This window comes from Cimex lectularius, unplaced genomic scaffold (assembly GCF_000648675.2).
Source record: "Cimex lectularius strain Harlan isolate CLEC.00 unplaced genomic scaffold, Clec_2.1 scaffold208, whole genome shotgun sequence".
NCBI lineage: Eukaryota > Metazoa > Arthropoda > Insecta > Hemiptera > Cimicidae > Cimex > Cimex lectularius.
Window position 1 is genome coordinate 48264 of NW_019392797.1, and position 18564 is coordinate 66827.

At 34.0% G+C, this 18564-nt stretch overlaps 1 protein-coding gene across 1 annotated transcript in view; it reads left to right on the forward strand.

The window, feature by feature from the left end:
* Nucleotides 1-17482: 17482 nt before the first annotated feature.
* LOC106664882 (serine/threonine-protein kinase NLK) overlaps nucleotides 17483-18564 on the forward strand; it is an 88212-nt gene continuing 87130 nt past the window's right edge. The window contains 1 exon segment of the mRNA XM_024228018.1: nucleotides 17483-17647. Coding sequence (XP_024083786.1) covers nucleotides 17498-17647 — 150 coding nt within the window. The 5' untranslated portion in view covers nucleotides 17483-17497.

An 18564-nucleotide genomic window follows, 5' to 3' on the forward strand; every position in this document is an offset into this window, starting at 1 on the left:
ACCCTAATGTACCTTTAAGATTAACATTTTTTGTAAACATAATTCTCCAATAGGTCATAGATTTTCTCAGATGATTAAAAAAATTCGGTGTCATAATCGAAATATTGTCAATAAATATTTTTAAAATAACAATTCAATCGTTAATGTCATCATCCAGCATTATGTTTGTACAATTTGAGCAAGAATATACATAATGGTACCGAAAATAGGGCAATTTAATCCTGAAGTAGAAGTAGTGACGCTCTTAAAATAGTTCCAAAAATTAAAAAGAATGATCAAATCTTTACTTAGTTAAATTTAACTGTTTAGAGGGTACTAATAAAAAGACTTACTGCTAAATCGAGAAATTTATAAAATAAATCTTGAACTATAAACGTTAAGTAAAAAAAAGTAAAGGCATTTGTTCGAATTTGTTGACGACAGGCCCACAAAAGTACAGTTTTTATATAGAATTTCATAAATTACCGAGAAGCGACTGGTATTTTTCAAAGGAGAAAGAACCACGCGGTGGTTCAGCACAAAGGACGTCCACAGTTGCCGTTGATTTGAAGAGGCGATTGTCCCCCGGGCGCGCGTTGCGGATCGGGGTGGGAACGTGGGGAGTGCACAAAGGGTGCATTCACCCCTTTCACCCCCGTCAATGCGGGCGGGTTAATGCACTTTTTGTACACCGCGGGGACCATGGGTCGAGGGATGAGAAGGGGGAAAAAATACGCTCGCTTTTTATCCTGCGATGACTTTACTGGACGTGTTCTATGTTTTTAATCTATAAAACCGAGCAAAAGCTCATAGGATTGATAGTTGCAACTTGGCTCTCAGAATAATTTCTAGACAAATTTCAAACTATAAAATTAGTCGAATATATTTCCATGTTATCTACAACAATTACGAGATTGCTTAGACCTATAATATGGTCGTTACATATCCATTTTGCCAATTTTGATCTCTCTCTGACAAGCGAGGATAGGCAGACCAAAAAGATTGGTTATAATCACTTTATTAAAATCAATTTGACGCGTTTATGCATTTTGGCATATTGTCTTGCCTTTCCCTGGTTATATCCTAGACTCATCATTGAATCAGTTTGTTTTATCCATAAATTTTTTTTTTTTTAATTTCGTCCAAGTAAATGCGCTTGATCCAGTCATGGTGTAAAAGTATTTTATGAATAAACTGTAAACTATAACCCAGAACCTACTCTGAATATATCAAAATTAAATGAACTTACGTACGATGTTCGTCTGCCAGATACGTTTCTGCATTTTGCCTTATTCAGTTGTAATATTTGTTGTCTTGACTCTCCCTGCTTATAACCCAGAATCAACTCTGAATATATCAAAATTAAATTAACTTACATAGGTTTTTTATTATCATTTACGTGTGCTTATTCGCAATGTCACGGCTTATGATTGAGAACCTGTCAAGGTTGAATGGTTCGTGTGAAATTAAAAATTTGCAAAAAAATATTTTTTATACTGGATAATTTTTTGTTACAAGTCTTGGCTTGTTTTATAACAACAATAAATCAAGACCACGCATACTTCTCCCAACCTTAAAAAAAGACTTGACTTCAAATAAAACACACAGGCCAACACTGAAGATGCCGAGATGCCGAAATGCGTGCCGACCTAGCAAGGATGGCCAAAATGATCGATAACGGCCAAATTTCATGTTCATCACAAAGACCACCGAGATAAATACCACATTTCAGAAAGTCTAAATAAAAAGTAATTTAACCAGGCAAAAATATTTATGTTCGTTAATTTACACGAGTTCGCCCTTTTTCGAGTTTTCAGTATCAATGTTATTGAACCTTTTTCTTTTCAAGGATGTCTATACAATTTTATATTACCCTGTGATTATTTTACTTATTATTAATGTTTAATTGAAATATTAACATACCAAAAGTTTTTTTGTTTACGTAAATGAGATAGTCCTCCACCAAGAACTACATAAATTTTCTTCTAATTCTACTTGTCAATTTTTTTTAAGGAAATTATTTTTTCCAGGCGGTCCCTACCTCACAATTTTTATCATATAACTACATGCTTTATTTTTTGAAAACAATGGTCAATTTAACAAATCATTCAGCCTAAATATATTTGTTGTTAATGCGATTGTGATCTAGGATATTTGTTTCTTTTCATTATCGAGTTGTTTTTTTTAAAGTATATCGAATTTAGCATATTTCAGCAATTCTTAAAGACCAGATAGTAATCCATTAAAAATTTAATTATCGGAGTAATTGACCTGCTTATCCTTATGCTTATACATCGAGACTAGTTCCACTCCATTTATGATTCTTCATTCTTCTACTTTAGATTCAGGTTCTTTTAATGATATAATAAATAAATTTAAAAAATTGCGGCGATGTTAATTACATTGTCCACTAACGAGAACTGCATTACTTAATTTTTTCTAATCTTCTATATCGGCTGTAAAGTATGATTTTTAGGCTTAGAAATTTTGGTCCGGAAAGTTTAATTAGGAACTTTAAAGAGTTCATTACACGAATAGTGCATAAATTGGCACGTTCTACACCTTGGGTTCAGCGGACCTTTTTGGGTTTATGCTATCTTTAAAAAACTGGGTCGTAAAGTACGACAATTTCTTGGTAACCCGCTTTCGTACAACCGGCGACCATCCCGAACAGAGGGAAAGAACTCAATAATTGACTTTGAACCGGTTCGGATGCGGGTCCGCCGGAGCAGCTGTTTCTTCCGCGCAGCTGCCCTGGAGAAAGTCAGACCTGTTGCCGTCGAAAAGCTCTTGAAAAAGAGGCGTAGGAGGCAATTAAATCAAAAATGAATTTACATTTTTAAAACCGCCTATGATTAATTTTATTTACACGTATGTCGTAGAAAAATTAACAAAATGTGGCACGCTTGTGTGGTTTTGGTTTTTAGTGCGAAAATTATGTTCAAAAGTTAAACATCAATAAAAAAATGGTGACAAATATCTAGTATCGAAATGTTGTAATGGCGCTTTTTTTTAAATAACTAATGGAAATTGGGGTGTCAGGCCCAGAGTTTAATTGGTCAGGACCCAGATGAAAATTGCAAAAAAATGTAATAACAATAATTTTTTGAAGTCGTGAGAAGCCAAGAGTCCGGAGAGGCTGAAAGGCTGAATAACACGGGGGACATGTTATCTCGAGATTTCGGGCACACCACCTCAAAGTTGGCTACTTCAATCTTTTTTTGGATGAGTAATCTGGTCCAAAAAACATCAAAAAGAAAACATTCGTCGACCATGTTTCCCATTTCCATGATTCCTTTATTTTATTACTCTGAAGATGCGCAAAGATAAATTTTAATCCACTTATTTTCTATAATAGTTTTAAATTTTGTTAATGAGATTTTAAGTTTTTATAATATTTCAAAGATAAATTGTTTCCTTTCTCTGAGAATTGTATATTCCGAGATTATAATAAAAAAGGGTGTAAATCTAATTTTAAAATATATATATAGTGTGTAAATTGTGTATGACATAAGCTGCCTTTTATTTATAATTTTACATTAGAAAAAAATAGTAATTTATAATTTAGTTTTAATTTAAATCTTAAATTATAAAAATTTAACAGCCATTTACCTGATCCTCACTTCACACATATTTATAAATTAATATTAATACTTGGAATTTTCAATACCAAATTTCGGATAACTGTTTATAATGTAGATTATTTCAATAAATTATTTTTTAATCTAAGTTTTGGATTGAGATGAAAAAGTTAGTGTCACGAGCGGCTGCCGAAGGCCGTGGGTTCGAATCCCGCTCGTGACATTAACTTTTTCATCTCAACCAAGAACTTAGATAAAAAGAAAAAGCTACCACGTGTTAAATACGTTTCCGTTTATTTGAAACATATACTTATAACATATACAATATACATTATAACATACACTTATAACACAGAGGGGACTTAGATCAGTCCAAACTAAAATTGCGTGGTTCTTTTTATTGTGGCGAAATATAATATAATTTAATTGTATGGCTATGTTATAAGTGTTTTAAATAAAGGAACGTATGTAATGGATTGCCGAAACGATTGTTAAAAAGTAATGATTTCTTAAAAAAAAAAAAACTCCAAATAATAATAAATGCAACTATCCAAATATGAAAATAAAAAGGAAACAAGAAAATATTGACATATTTACCGGTCAAAATTGCCCAATTAATTACTCTTTTTATCTAAGTTCTTGGTTGAGATGAAAAAGTTAGTGTGACGAGTGGGATCCGAACCCACCACCTTCGGCAGCCGCTCTTGACTCATCTCACTCAACTCAACTCACTTTTTCATCTCAATCAAGATCTTAGATAAAAAGAATAATTATTTGAAATAATCTACATTATAAGAAGTTCTCTGAAATTGGATATTCAACTTTCCAAGTCTTAATCTTGTTTTATAAATGTGTGTAAGTGAAGATGGTCCAGTGAAATTATTTGAGGAGGTTCAGGTAAATGGCTGTTAGATTCTTATGGGATTTTTTAAATGCATACTAAATTATAAATTATTATTATCACAATTTAAAAAAACTAGATTTACACCCTTTTTTATTATAATCTACGAATATTAAATTTGCAAAAAAAGCAAAAATGTTATCTTTGAAGTATTATATAAACTTAATCCAAAGTTAAATCTCATTAACATAATTTAAAAGTATTATAGAAAATAAGTGGATTAAAATCTTTGCACATCTGCAGATCAGTAAAATAAAGGAATCATGGAAATGGAAAACTCATTGGAAAAATGTTTTCTTCTTGATGTTTTCTGGACCAGACTACTCTTCCAACAATAGGTTGAAGTAGCCAACTTTGGAGGTGCTGTGCCCGAAATCTCGACATGACATGTCCCCCGTGTTATTCAGCCTTTCAGCCTCTCCGGACTCTTGGCTTCTCACGACTTCAAAAAATTATTGTTATTATATTTTTTTGCAATTTTCATCTGGGTCCTGACCAATTAAACTCTGGGCCTGGCATACCAATTTCCATTAGTGATTTAAAAAAAAGCGCAACTACAACATTTCGTGTTATTCTGCCTTTCAGCCTTTCCGGACTCTTGTACCTGGTCATCGAGTGAAGAAAAACAAAAAACGTGTGCCGAGTTTTCGTCATATACCGTAACATTTTCAGGGTCTACTTAACAAAATACAAGTTTTTAATACCACGTGGCTCGGATAACAAATATTTTTTTCAGATACGAATTAAGATTTATATTACAGTAATGGTCCAGATTAAAATTTACCAAACTTGTAGTTGAAGACTGCTCGTTAACTTTAACTTAGGCACGTTTTTTGTGTTTTCTTCATCCAACGACCGTTTACCTGACCTCACTCGAATAAATTTATAAATGTTATTGTTTACCCCGTGGTTTCGTTTCTAAAAATCTTCCTTTGATACCGGTTTGAAGTAAAGAGCTGCTTCGTAATTGAAGATTGTTGGTGACTAGCTTCGCCGTCACGTCCCGAGCTGTTCCACGGGGCCGATGGGATTTAAAAGATTGCTTTCTACTTTCTGACCAATTTCGACAAAACCGGGCCCAATTCTCTGTCCCGTCAACCGAAATTCGTCTCCATTTTTGACCGGATCCACTCGGACGTTTTCAGAGGTACTGTTCACCGACGGACAATGGGGACGTCAAGAGCAGAACCCGGTTAAACAATGATATCTGTGGGTGAGCCTTGAAGAACAAAGCAGTTCTTATTAAAAGGCTTAACTCTGATTTGCAAACGCGATCTAATCGCCGGCATGCCCATTATAACAACCGTTTCATTTCAGGGGGCGTATATTTTGAACAATTATTAGCGCCAGAACAGGCTCACGCGGTTACAATTACGATTTTCATAAGCCTGAACTTTCTTATTTGCCTCAAATTATGAAAAAAAAGTAGAAGAGGATTTCCAACAGTCATATTGCAACGAAGTCCGACCTAATTTAACCATGCATAATTTGAGAGTAAGAAACTTTGAAGGAACTCTTCTAGCCGAAGATTTTCCCCCATTTAGTTAAAAAAAAAAAACATTCACCTTTCAAATTTATGCCTTCTATTCTCATGTCTTTGCAGCCCTTAGAATTTATTTCAATGAAACACCGCATAAATTAATAAATTGTGCATCAAGTAGTTTAACTATGAAATAAGTAGCTGTCAATAGACTCACTTAGTAGAAAAGGAAATATATATTAACCATTGTTTAACTTAATTGTCAATAATTTATGCCTCCACTTTACAAAAAATCAATTTCCTTTCGGCCTCCGTCGAAATTGATTACACCTGGTCCGCCTATCTTCGCTGTAGGTCCCGATTCGAATTCGATCCAGTTAATTAACTGGCTGATCACTGGCACAATTTTATAAATGGTCAGTAAACTAAAATGACTTATAACTTTTAAAAAATCAAACCTTAGATACAAATTTTCTTCTTTTGAAATTATTACATACAGACTTTGACACAAGCAATCTCGTTTAAAACTACTACTACAACGTTGACAGATCAGTATGCATCTTTCTTTGTGTCATCATGAGATTATTTACTAATTATTTCCAAATAGTGTGGTCCTCCGGGCCGGATGAAAAAATATATTTCACTCCTATCTCCTTCGTTAACTTTTAGACTCTCTTCCTCACTTCTCCCTCCTCTGTCTTCCACTCTCCTTCCCTCTCTCTCTCTCTCTCTCTCTCTCTCTCTCTCTCTCTCTCTCTCTTTCTTTCTTTCTTTCTTTCTTTCTTTCTGTCTCTCTCTCTTTCTTTTTCTCTCTCTCTCTCTCTTTTCTCTCTCTCCTCTCACACTTATATTCTATATATTAAATGCGTATAATTTACCTACTTATCTCTCATACACTTATGTTTTACCTTTTATTTTTGTGACTATCTCTGCCCATTTCTCTCAGCCTCTTTCTCGCGCACTCGCTTTAATACTTTTTATGGTATTCCTTCTTTCTTTTCGCATTTATCGCTTTATACTGTCTATGCCCATTAGAATTCTCTATTATGTACTACTTACCTCTTTTCTCCGTTTCTCTCTTAGTTTCTAACGTATTTTGTCATTCTGTACTTACCCTCTATCAATTTTCTTATCTTTGTTTTACTCCTCCTGTTATTTCTTTGTCTGTTTATTCTTCTACGGCCGGATCAGTCTCTCTTTCTCTCTCTCTCTCTCTCTCTCTCTCTCTCTCTCTCTCTCTCTCTCTCTCACATACACACCCACCCACACACACTCTTTCGGTCCCTCTCTTTCTCTTGTGATACCAGTTCTCTCTATATATAGAAATTAATCCTAGGCTTTGCTTACGACGGTTGCAAAACTTATTTCAATACAGAAAACATTCCTTCGGGAGTAACAGACCGATCGCACCCAAGGCGTTTTCGGCGCTGATTTACAATCGTAATTATTTATGAAGGAAGATCCCCCTTGGGTTTACCAAGTTACGTACCGACTAGGTCGGACTCCCTGTGGAATATTTACACCTGCTTTCCATTGGCTTCGAGCAGTTATGAATCATGGAAACTTAATGACTTTGTCGGCTAAGTCTGGGAAAATGCCTTGGGCAAACGAAAATCCCCTTGTCGGATTGCTACCAAGTAAGGTGATAATTGATGAAGAAACAATTCATTAATTGAATATATAAATATGGACAGGCAGGTGAATTTTTTCCGAGGTTATTCCAAGTACGAGGTTATATGAAACCTAGGGGTGTCGGTGTTTTTGACAAAAAGACCATTTATAAGTATGTCTGGCTCTGGCACTGGCTTACCGTACAGTGACGACGCCGGGCCAACGCCATAACGGTTGAGGCCACCGACGCCCCCTCAGGTTAAAAAAAAGTTAAAATTTTATTTGTTAAATAAAGAACTCATGCGGAGAAATGTTGAATGTTTACAGTACGAAAATAGCTTTGTCTTTAAGCGCTTTGGATATTTTAAAGGTTAACGTAAATTAAACATGGTTTTGTGGGACAATTGTAGAATACGTCAATAATAAACAATGTTAATACATAAAATCATCCAAATAGTAATCATTTAACTTAATTTAGTGTAACAATATAGGAAATATGATGAAGTGTGATAGAACAGTTTCTCTGTCTCGTCTCTCTCTCTCTCTCTCTCTCTCTCTCTCTCTCTCTCTCTCTCTCTCTCTCTCTCTCTCTCTCTCTCTCTCTCTCTCTCTCGTCTTTCTAGTTATCTACATTAAATGTGTATATTTTTTCTATATATCGCACTCACTCTACTTCTTTACCTATCATTCCTTCTTTTGATGTCTATTTTTCTCTTTCTATAAAAAACTTTACCGATCGAAGCCCATTCTGTCTATTTATCTATTTTATGAATACACAATACACTTCTCTACTGTATTCTACTCTACCCTAAGACTGTCTCTTTCCTTCTCTCCCCTCCCCCTCTCCCTCTCACTCACTCACTCACTCACCCCCTCACTCACTCACTCTCTTTCTTTTTCTCTAGTTAGCTATATGAAATGCGTATATATCTTCTACATATCGCACCCACTCTACTCCTTTATGTATCATTCCTTCTTTCTCTGTGTATTTTCTCTTCATACAAAGAATTTTACCTATCTATCCCCATTCTCTGTATTCATCTATTTATCTATACATTTCTCTACTGTAGACTCTCTTTCATCCTCTCCTTCTCTCTCTCTCTCCTCTCTCTCTCTCTCCTCTCTCTCTCTCTCTTTCTCTTTCTCTTTTCTTTCTATGTTTTGCTTTTTGCACACTACACATAATTATGTGCTTTTTTTAAAGTTACATCATGTTACCGAATTTGCAACCAATTAAGTATAAAAATGCTCGAAATTAACGATTCAATTAGATGTAATATGTCCAGTTCCAATGGCCTCTTGTTTATAGATTTTTCAGTTTTATGTCCACTTAATATTCCAAAATATACGTCAACCCGTGGAATGCATGAAATATTGTGCAGTACTATTTTTTATTTAAGTGAAAATGTTATTTACTGATTTTTAGGGTCAGTGTTGTTATTAGCAATTTGTGTTGGATGAGATTCCAGCCCATTACAATTCTCCATGTTTCTTTCTACCTGTCTTTCCTAACGCTAAGTAATTGTCACTATCAATTCAGGTTTTACGCTTTAGTCATATTACGTCAGGCTATTAATCTTCATTGGATTATCTGTAAAAATGGAAATTCCTCACAAGGAAATCGACCAGATGTACTTTCTCACATGGCACTCCGCGATTAGAAAATGATCTCGTGTAGTGAATAACGTCATGAATACGGAACGAATGATTTGGCGTGTAAATCCCGAATCCGACCCTCTCCTTAATCTTCACAGGGCATTGTAATCCATCTGCAAATACAGAAACAACCCGACGCCCCAGGGGTTTCCGAGAGTTTAATATTGCCACGCGTTTCCCCCATCACGATCTAGCAAACCTGGAACGATATTCGTATTTCGGAGATTGCTAAATTTATCGGAAAATGCCTTTACCTCTGACGATTTCATGAACGATATTCATCATATATTGTTTTAGATTAATTGGAAATTATTGATTATAGCATTGTTTTATCCTAAAATGCAGTCGAGCATGTAAGGGTAACACTTATCTAGTTACCAAACTAATTTGGGTGTCACGTTTTTCTATGTCTTAATACGGGTTTTCCCCTCTTGTTGTTCACTGATTGACGTAAGCCTTTTTACGTCAGGTCAATTTCTTCATTTATTAGAATCTGTGTACGGTAATTTAATTAGCTCGATAATAAACTAAGGTAAAAGGGTTCTAATTACTAAAGTAAACTAAATTTCCCTCGACTTTCTTTTGCAATCGATTTTTTTTAAATGTTGTAGTTTAAAAGCAGTTCCTTAACGGGCTTTTGAAATACATGAAGTCCATACCATTACTTTGTAGGTTATGACGTTTCTGCTAATGTCAATTTTTACAAACAACAAATTCGAAGACGTTTTGACAGCACTATCTCATCTTCTATCAATTTCATGATGGGAGCACAATAATTTGTGCGGATTTTAATTGTGAGATCAATTTTGATTATGAACTTTCGATAATTTGGCTAACGAACTTTCTTCTAAAGTCAGTAGCTTAAAAATTCAACTTTTTTCTTCTGCGCTTGAATTTAAAACAAGAAGTCGGTAGTTCAGACAGGTAGTTTGGGTTTTAATCTAATTTAAAAGTTATATACTAACTAGAAATTAGTTGATTCAATAAATGGCATCTTTGTCATTGTCGTCGAATTGCAAAGAAGCTTCGTTAAATTACTTCTCGTTATTATGTACAAGATGAATTTAATAATTGGTGGGTCAATCATTGAAGATACACGACGTTTCGGTCTAACAAAAAGCGTTTATAATTTTATTAGATTTTAGACGACATCAATTTCATAATCAGAGATTTCAATTTTAGGTTTACAATAACTGTTGGTTAGAAATCCACGAAATTTGGTCGTTGCTTAATACTTCAGTCTGCCTATCTTCGCTGGTTTATTCTCTCAGACATTATTTCGCCTTCTTCAGAGTTTCCGCGTGATTTTGGATTTTGTCTTTTAGAAGGTCTTGAGGGGTGGAGTACGTGTGATGGCGTTATCTTTATTTGCTGTTACCTCTTTTGGATTATGTCATTGTTTTATTCCTTTGTTCATATATTTTTTCCGGCCTTTTTTGATATCCTTTTGTTTTTTTAATTGGTATAGCATTTGAGTAGTACGTGTGAACTGTTGTTAATTTGTGTACTTATGGGCTTGTTTTTAGTGCTAAATGTGTTATTTTTATGTATGTGTAAGTTTATATTAAAGGTCACTAATCACCACACACGTTTTCGAGTATGTTCATTTTTTGTCTTTTTAAATCGTACAGAAGTGCTTGTCTGCTTTGTTGAGGATTAGTGATGGTTTTCCGAAATGTGAGTCGTGTAGTTTGATTTTCCGCCATTGTCCCTAGATGATTCGCATGTTGTATGACGTACTCCATGGATTTGGTCATTCTTTTCCCGACTGAAGTGAATTTTATTAACTGAGGTCAATAATTCAAGTAACAACATTTTGTTAAAATGTTCATGGGGGTTCAATACTGTGGGTAAAAGCTTTTTCGTGATATTCACTACATAACCAAGCTTCGTTTTGCCGTATGAGGTCAATTTAATTATGAATGATCCGTAATTGATGTCACTATTTTGATATTGACCAGCTTTGATAAAGTAAAACGTACTCGTCCTAAAATATCTCGATATTATGTTATCTATGTATAACATATAAGGTGAATTTCATAATGTACGGTGGTCAACAATTGAAGTCACAAGTTTATACTTCTGCCACTGTTCAGGTTTAAAAAAACACAATGTAATTAAAAGACTTTTCCACGCCAATCGACTTTCATTGTTATTAACATTTTCCCGCATAAGGTTAATTTTATTGTGGTTGGTCAGTAATTAAGGTTAGGGCCTTGTTATTGTGTCAATTTGATAAAGAACATTAATTAATTTGAGTAGAATTTTTCTCTAGAATAATTTGGCCTTTTAGAGTCTTTCATTTAATTTAATTTTTTTTTTCATGCGGAGTCAATTTTAGAAAAGGTAGATAATATATATTGTATATAATATATATATATATACAATAAATTAGATAATATTCTTTTCGTGACGTCAATATAATTAATTTAAAATTAACTTGTCTTTATACTAGTGTTTTCTTAGATGTCTTCGACATTTAGTCTCTTTTTCAAAATATTTGTTAATAATTATGTATTATAAGATTTACATGTGTCGATAAATATTATCATATAAATTCCTTACCCCTTTTACATAAGGAGTTCAATTCTACCATTTAAAATTGGTGGTCAGTAATATGATGGTAACGACATTTTTTTCATGCGGGGTCAATTTTAGAAAATATGATCAATAAATTGGATTATAATCTTTTCTTGAAGCCACTATAATTAATTTAATATTAACTTGTCTCTATAGAAAGGTTTTCCATAGACGTCTTCAATAATTACGTTCTTTTTTCAAAATACCTAGTCAATAATTATGTATTATAAAATATTTTCATACCGTGTCGTTTTCCATAAATATTATCGTATAAATTTCTTATCCTTTTACATAAGGGAGTTACAGTTAAGTTAGTTACATAAGGAGTTCAATTCTAACATTTCAAAATTGGTGGTCAATAATATGATGGTGACGACAGTTTTTCATGCGGGGTCAAATTTAGAAAATATGATCAATAAATTGGATTACAATCTTTCCGTGACGCCAATATAATTAATTTAATATTAACTGGTCTCTATACAAAGGTTTTTTTCATAGACGTTTTCAATAATTACGTTCTTTTTTCAAAATACCTAGTCAATAATTATATATTATAAAAGATTTTCATACCGTGTCGTTTTCCATAAATATTATCGTATAAATTTCCTATCCTTTTATATAAGGAAGATATAGTTAGTTACATAAGGAGTTCAATTTTACCATTTAAAATTGGTGGTCAACAATATGATGGTAACTACGTTTTTCATGCCGGGTCAAATTTAGAAAATATGATCAATAAACTGGATTACAATCTTTCCGTGACGCCAATATAATTAATTTAATATTAACCGGTCTCTATACAAAGGTTTTTTAAATTAATTTTTAATTAATTTTCTTTTAACGTCTTTAATAATTACGTTCTTTTTTCAAAATACCTATAGTATTATAAAAGATTTTCATACTTTGTCGTTTTCCATAAATATTATTGTATAGATTTCTTATCCTTTTACATAAGGGAGTTATAGTTAAGTTAGTTATATAAAGTGTTCAATTCTAACATTTCAAAATTGGTTGTCAATAATATGATGGTGACGACATTTTTTCGTGAGGTCAATTTTGTAACGCGAGTTTCTCGTTTTGATCAGCCTTTGCCATAGTGAATTTGTTTAGTTATTGTTCAGTATTTTGGCAAAGAATTTTTTATTGCGGGGTCAATTTTAGAAAAGATGATCGAAAATTGGATAATATTATTGTAGTAGCGTCAATATAGTTAATTTAATATTAACCGGTCTTTATACTAGTTTTTTTCTTAGATGTCTTCGTTAATTAGGTTTTTAATCTTAATCAATAGTTATGTATTATTATAATTACATGTGTCGTTTTCCATAAATATTATCGTATAAATTGCTTACCCCCTTTTACTTAAGGAGTTTAAATCTAACATTTCAAAACTGGTGGTCAATGATATAATGTCGATGGGTTTTTTCGTGATGTCAATTTTGTAAAGCGCGTTTCACGTTTTGATCAGCCCTTACTATACTGAATTTGTTTAGTTATTTTTCAATATTTTGACTAATCATTTTTAAAAGACTCAAAGATATTTGAATCAAGACGAGGTTTCAATGTGAAGGAGTGTTGTCACTGGACAATTTTTCCTATAAGAGACTCGAATGACAAATTCACGAACATATTTACTTAAGACAATATTTACAGTTGTAAATATCAAGTAAATATAGTTTAAAAAGAATCAGGTCAATAATTCTGAATTCGACTTTTTAGCCGAGATATTCTAAATTTGTATTTACAAGTTGTTATCTTATGTTACCATTTGTTGATAGTGTTTCGATAGCGTGCGATTCGAACTGATCGTTTTTTAATTCGTGCATCCTCATTTGGCTCAATGTAGAATTTTACGTAATGTCGTTCGATATATTGGGCAAAGCATTTTCCTGCATTGGACTGCTAATTTTACTTGTGGGTGGCCGGAACAAGACCAATTGACTTCATATTTATATTGCATTGGTATGGGGGGCTTACTTTATATGTTGGGACGGTTTACATGAAATGTATTGAACTTATGGAACTAGCTGTTATATGGTTGATCAAAATGGCTTGGATATAGATCATAGTTTTTAATAATTTTTAATGATATCCTTAACTGAAATAAAATCACTAAATTTCAGGTTGTTTTTGTTTTATTGTAAGAAAGCGTGGTAGAAACCCTTTCTCTTATTGCTGGTTTTATTTACGCTACAATGCTCTTTTTCGCTGAGAGTATTGCGAATCCGCACGAGACCATTCGACAGTAGTGCGACTTTTCCTCGAATAAACTCGAAGCTATTTTGTCTACTTTCCTGCTGAATTTATACGGAGATTCGACTTCCAGGGGAAAGCAAGAAACAGTTGTTAGACAGGCGTGAAAAGGCCCCTGGGGAATCTGGGAAAAGAGGACACTCCTTTTTATACAGAGCGAAAAGTCCAAGTCTTAGGGTCTGCCTTCCGAAGAAGGATTGTCTTTTTGCCCTCGGGTTGTTTTTTTCACTGGCAAATTGTTTTACGACACTGCCCCTCTTCTAAAACAGCAATTTTCTTTGCGATTTCCACATTTTTCCTCAGACGTCTCCTAGACCGAAACGGTCGGCCATGAATCCAATCCGGCAAGGATAACGATGTCGATCCTTGAAATCGGTGGATTATTTTTTTAACGTAGAAAATGTGTCGCAGAGCCTTGGCATACATGGAAACTGTAAATAGATGTAACCTGGTTGGTTGTGCAATGTTAAGGTGCCAATGGTTTGTAGACTTTAGGATTTCAAAAAAACAATCTTAAATCCCTACGTATAATTATTGTTAAAAAGTGTACAACCTCTTAAAATGAATAGATATGCGAAGCTAACAATATTTGCTGACCCTGTTGAACTTTTCAAGGCGCACATTCAAATATAAATTTAATGTTGATATCGGTTGACATCTGTGAAAGCGAGGAAGTCTTATTTGCGAAGTGTTGACGTCAAAGCGGTGAAACTTTCTGCGGTAAGCACCTCAAATAACGAAGTTAGACTAGGCCCGGTGAAATGTCAACGTTTATACGAAAATGGATTTATCGGGTTGTCCGGAAAATAATGCAGGATTTTAAGTTTTCATTAAAAAAAATCTATATAAAATATTCTGTTTCCGTTTACAGGATTACTCATTTGTATGAATGTCAACACTTATTATTCCTCTTCCAAATGATATTGTTTGTTTACCTCTGTAGCATTCCGCTACTTGGAAATAATTCAGTCATCCTTATAATGTCAAAGCGAGAATTTCGTACGATTNAAAGAACATTGCTTTAAAGTAACTAGTTTCTTTTTTTTTGTTTAATACCAAAATCCTGCATTATTTTCCGGACAACCCAATAATACATTGGGCGTCCCTTTTCAAAAGGGCGTAGATGTTTTGATTAATTTTTAAATCTGTTCTAAAATATCTGCTCAACTTTTTGAAAATATGTGGTGATTAGTGACCGTTAATCGATAATTATTCAGAAATCGTGAGATGCGGTCTGGTGTGTTCTAGGTTTCAGAAAAACATTTTCTTTATCGTGCCAACGTTTCGATCTTTGCACTCTCAACACGACACGCAAGAATGGCACAATTACTCAGAAGACAAACACTTTGAGCCCTGAAGATGATCTCAATAAAGATAGAAACGTTGGCACGATAAAGAAAATGTTTTTCTGACACCTACATTACACTAGACCGCATCTCACGATTTCTGAATAATTTTTGAAAATAGTTAAACGACACTTGGAATAAATAATTCATTAATATTTTTGGCAATTCCCACAGAATTAGTTAAAATTGTTCGTCTATTTGCAGTATTAAGTAGAGTTACGAGAGGACAGGCGAACTAGGTATGTGGAGATCAGAATTAGGCTTAAAAATTATCCCTGTCTGATCTACATTTTGAATACTTTCACTAACACTCCTATCTTAATTAACTTTAATTAAAAATTAATTTTAATTCGTTATGCCAAATGCTTAGTAAAACAGTGTATTTCAACTGTTTCCAGTTGTCTGACAGTGAGAACTCTTTTCCTTCGGCCTCATTTTCGCAGTATTCATTCTGCAAAATTATCTAACTCCACTGTAAGGGTCGGATTTCACGGATTCAACCATCGTGGGAAGAGGCAATTTTTTAACACGACCCCATCTAAAAAAGGAGGAAAAAGATCAGACCGCTGGTATAAACAAGTGAATTATGATCCTTTTATATACAGGCTCTAGCTAGAAAAAATATACAATTTATTCGCAAACCGGATTTAAACGTGCTGGTTTAAAACCTCGATCCTGTCCTAAATTTATTAAATCGTGAACTTAAGGCCTATATTTTTTTTGCTACAAAATCTAATAGGTTTATTTTGCTTTGCGCTTGGATTATGCAATTTTCTCTAAAATGTAGAAGGCTGTTATTAATTATTTACAATTATTTATTAATTTCTCAATTTCACTCCCTCGTATGTTGAATTTGTCTTGGATTGAGGCCGAGTCTTACATTGAGCTTCATTTTTAAAATGACACATCGTTTCAACAGCCCGTTTGATTGATAAGAGTTACTTGTTGATAACAGTCTGAAAACGAGCCCGCACGGTTGGTTATTGAACCACATGAAAATCAACTTTTTGTCCCCATATTAAAGAACAAAAAACTCTAACAACGGTAATTATCTCGGGCTTGGTTTCATCGCAGTACATCAAAACGACTCACGACTGGGTTTGCGTGCCGGGGATCTTCCACGGAGTAAAAGAAGACCGGCAATAAACCTATCTGAGAGAAGAAGAGCCCCGTTAGAAGACTACGTTTTATCTGGATAGCACATGAAAGCTTGGCAGGACACGAGCCATTTTTTCCCCGTGGATCGACCCCGTTAACCGTTGGCAGAAGTTTGATCACCACCGTCTATGCTGGATTTTCTTAATTTCCTGCTGGCAAGGGAAGATGAGATTTTTATCCTTCGATTTCGTTCTATAGTTCTATGGATCAACTCAATCACGAACCAGTAGAACTTCAAATAATTTATATTTGTTAAAGAAATTAACCCTAAATTTTGACATCGAGATTACCACTGGCAATGTAAATCTCATATCTCATTTTTAAAAGCTTTAATACGCTGAGATAAATTCAGGTTTGATAAGATATATTTCAAAACTAACAAACATCACGAATTGATTAAGAAGTCAGTGTGCTATAGGCTTGTGTGTTTTATATATATATATNATATATATATATATATAGAGAGAGAGAGAGAGAGAGAGAGAGAGAGAGAAAGATATGATATAGATGGCAATATTGTTCTGAATATCTCATTAACAAGTTAATGTAAAATTTGTTCAGTTATTGGAAATATCGTACCATGTCGAGCTTATTACTAGTTTTTAAATCGTTTTATTAATAATTGAGAGAGGAAAAAAGAGAGTAAGAAAGGATGAAGAGAGAAAGCGAGGGACAGGAAAAAGAGAAAGGGATAGAAGAGTGACAAAAGAGAAAGAAGACGAAAAATACCACAGATAAATGGATAGCTAGATTCAATTTAACTCATATTTACATACAGATACACAATTTATCTCAATCAAAACCGTACTTAAAGATTAATTAATTGAAAAGAATTTGTTTGGTCAATCGGAATACGAAACCTAATCGATTTAGCTCAGAACATTTGCACTCTACACACTCGCACAATCCTATTGTTAATTAATAAACGTCATTTCTAACAGAAGAATAATTAATGTTTTGCTTTGTTTTTAGGGCAGTTACGGACCCCCGAGATGGTAGAAGAGTCGCCCTCAAGAAGCTGCCCAACGTGTTCCAATCCTTGGTATCGTCCAAGAGGGTATTCCGTGAGCTCCAGATGCTGTGCTTCTTCAAACACGAAAACGTAAGTAAGACGATGAGAAAATTTTAGATTTATATTTATTTGTACATCGTGAGATCCGGTCTGGTGGGATGAAGTTTAGAAAAACGTTTTTTTATCGTGCCAACGTTTCGATCTTTATTGAGTTCATCTTCAGGGCCTGGGATTTATAAACATTGTTTAAATTGTACAAATACATGTAGGATGTAAATAAAAATCTCCAAATAATCTTTAACTAACGGTCACTAAACACCACACATTTATAAGCAATTTAGTGAACCTAAGTCGAAAAATTGAAAAAACCAAAACTTGAAATTACTTCTTTAAAATTGAGATTTAGACAGGGGTTTATAGGACGTTTTGTGTTGTATATGGTGAGTATAATCTGAAATTGTCGACACTATGGTGAACCTCTGTTGAGTTGGATCGGTTCTTTCCTGATTCGTAGATCTTTTCTTTTGAAGGAGTGGGGAAGGATGTAGGGATAAAAATTCATTTTTCTATGAGGAATCGGCTTTCAGGTGAAAGGGAGGACCGCCAATGGAAAAAAAGTGATGGATCGTTGTTCGGGCCTTTCAGGATTATTAAGGAAAAAAAGAGATAAATTGTTGTGGTTTAGACTATGTAGAATATTAATTAAGGTTTTTAGTTGAGATAAAAAAGTCAGTGGCACGAGCGGGATTCGAACCCACGATCTTCGGCTTGATACGCCGCTGCTCTACCACTTGAGCTATCGTGACCTCGATTCACTCGGACACACTAACTTCCTAGCTTAACCCCCACCTTTTGAATTTTCTCTCCTTTATGCCATTTTTGGATCTAGGTCACGATAGCTCAAGTGGTAGAGCAGCGGCGTATCTAGCCGAAGATCGTAGGTTCGAATCCCGCTCATGACAATGACTTTTTTATCTCAACTAAAAACTTTAATTAATTGAAAGATA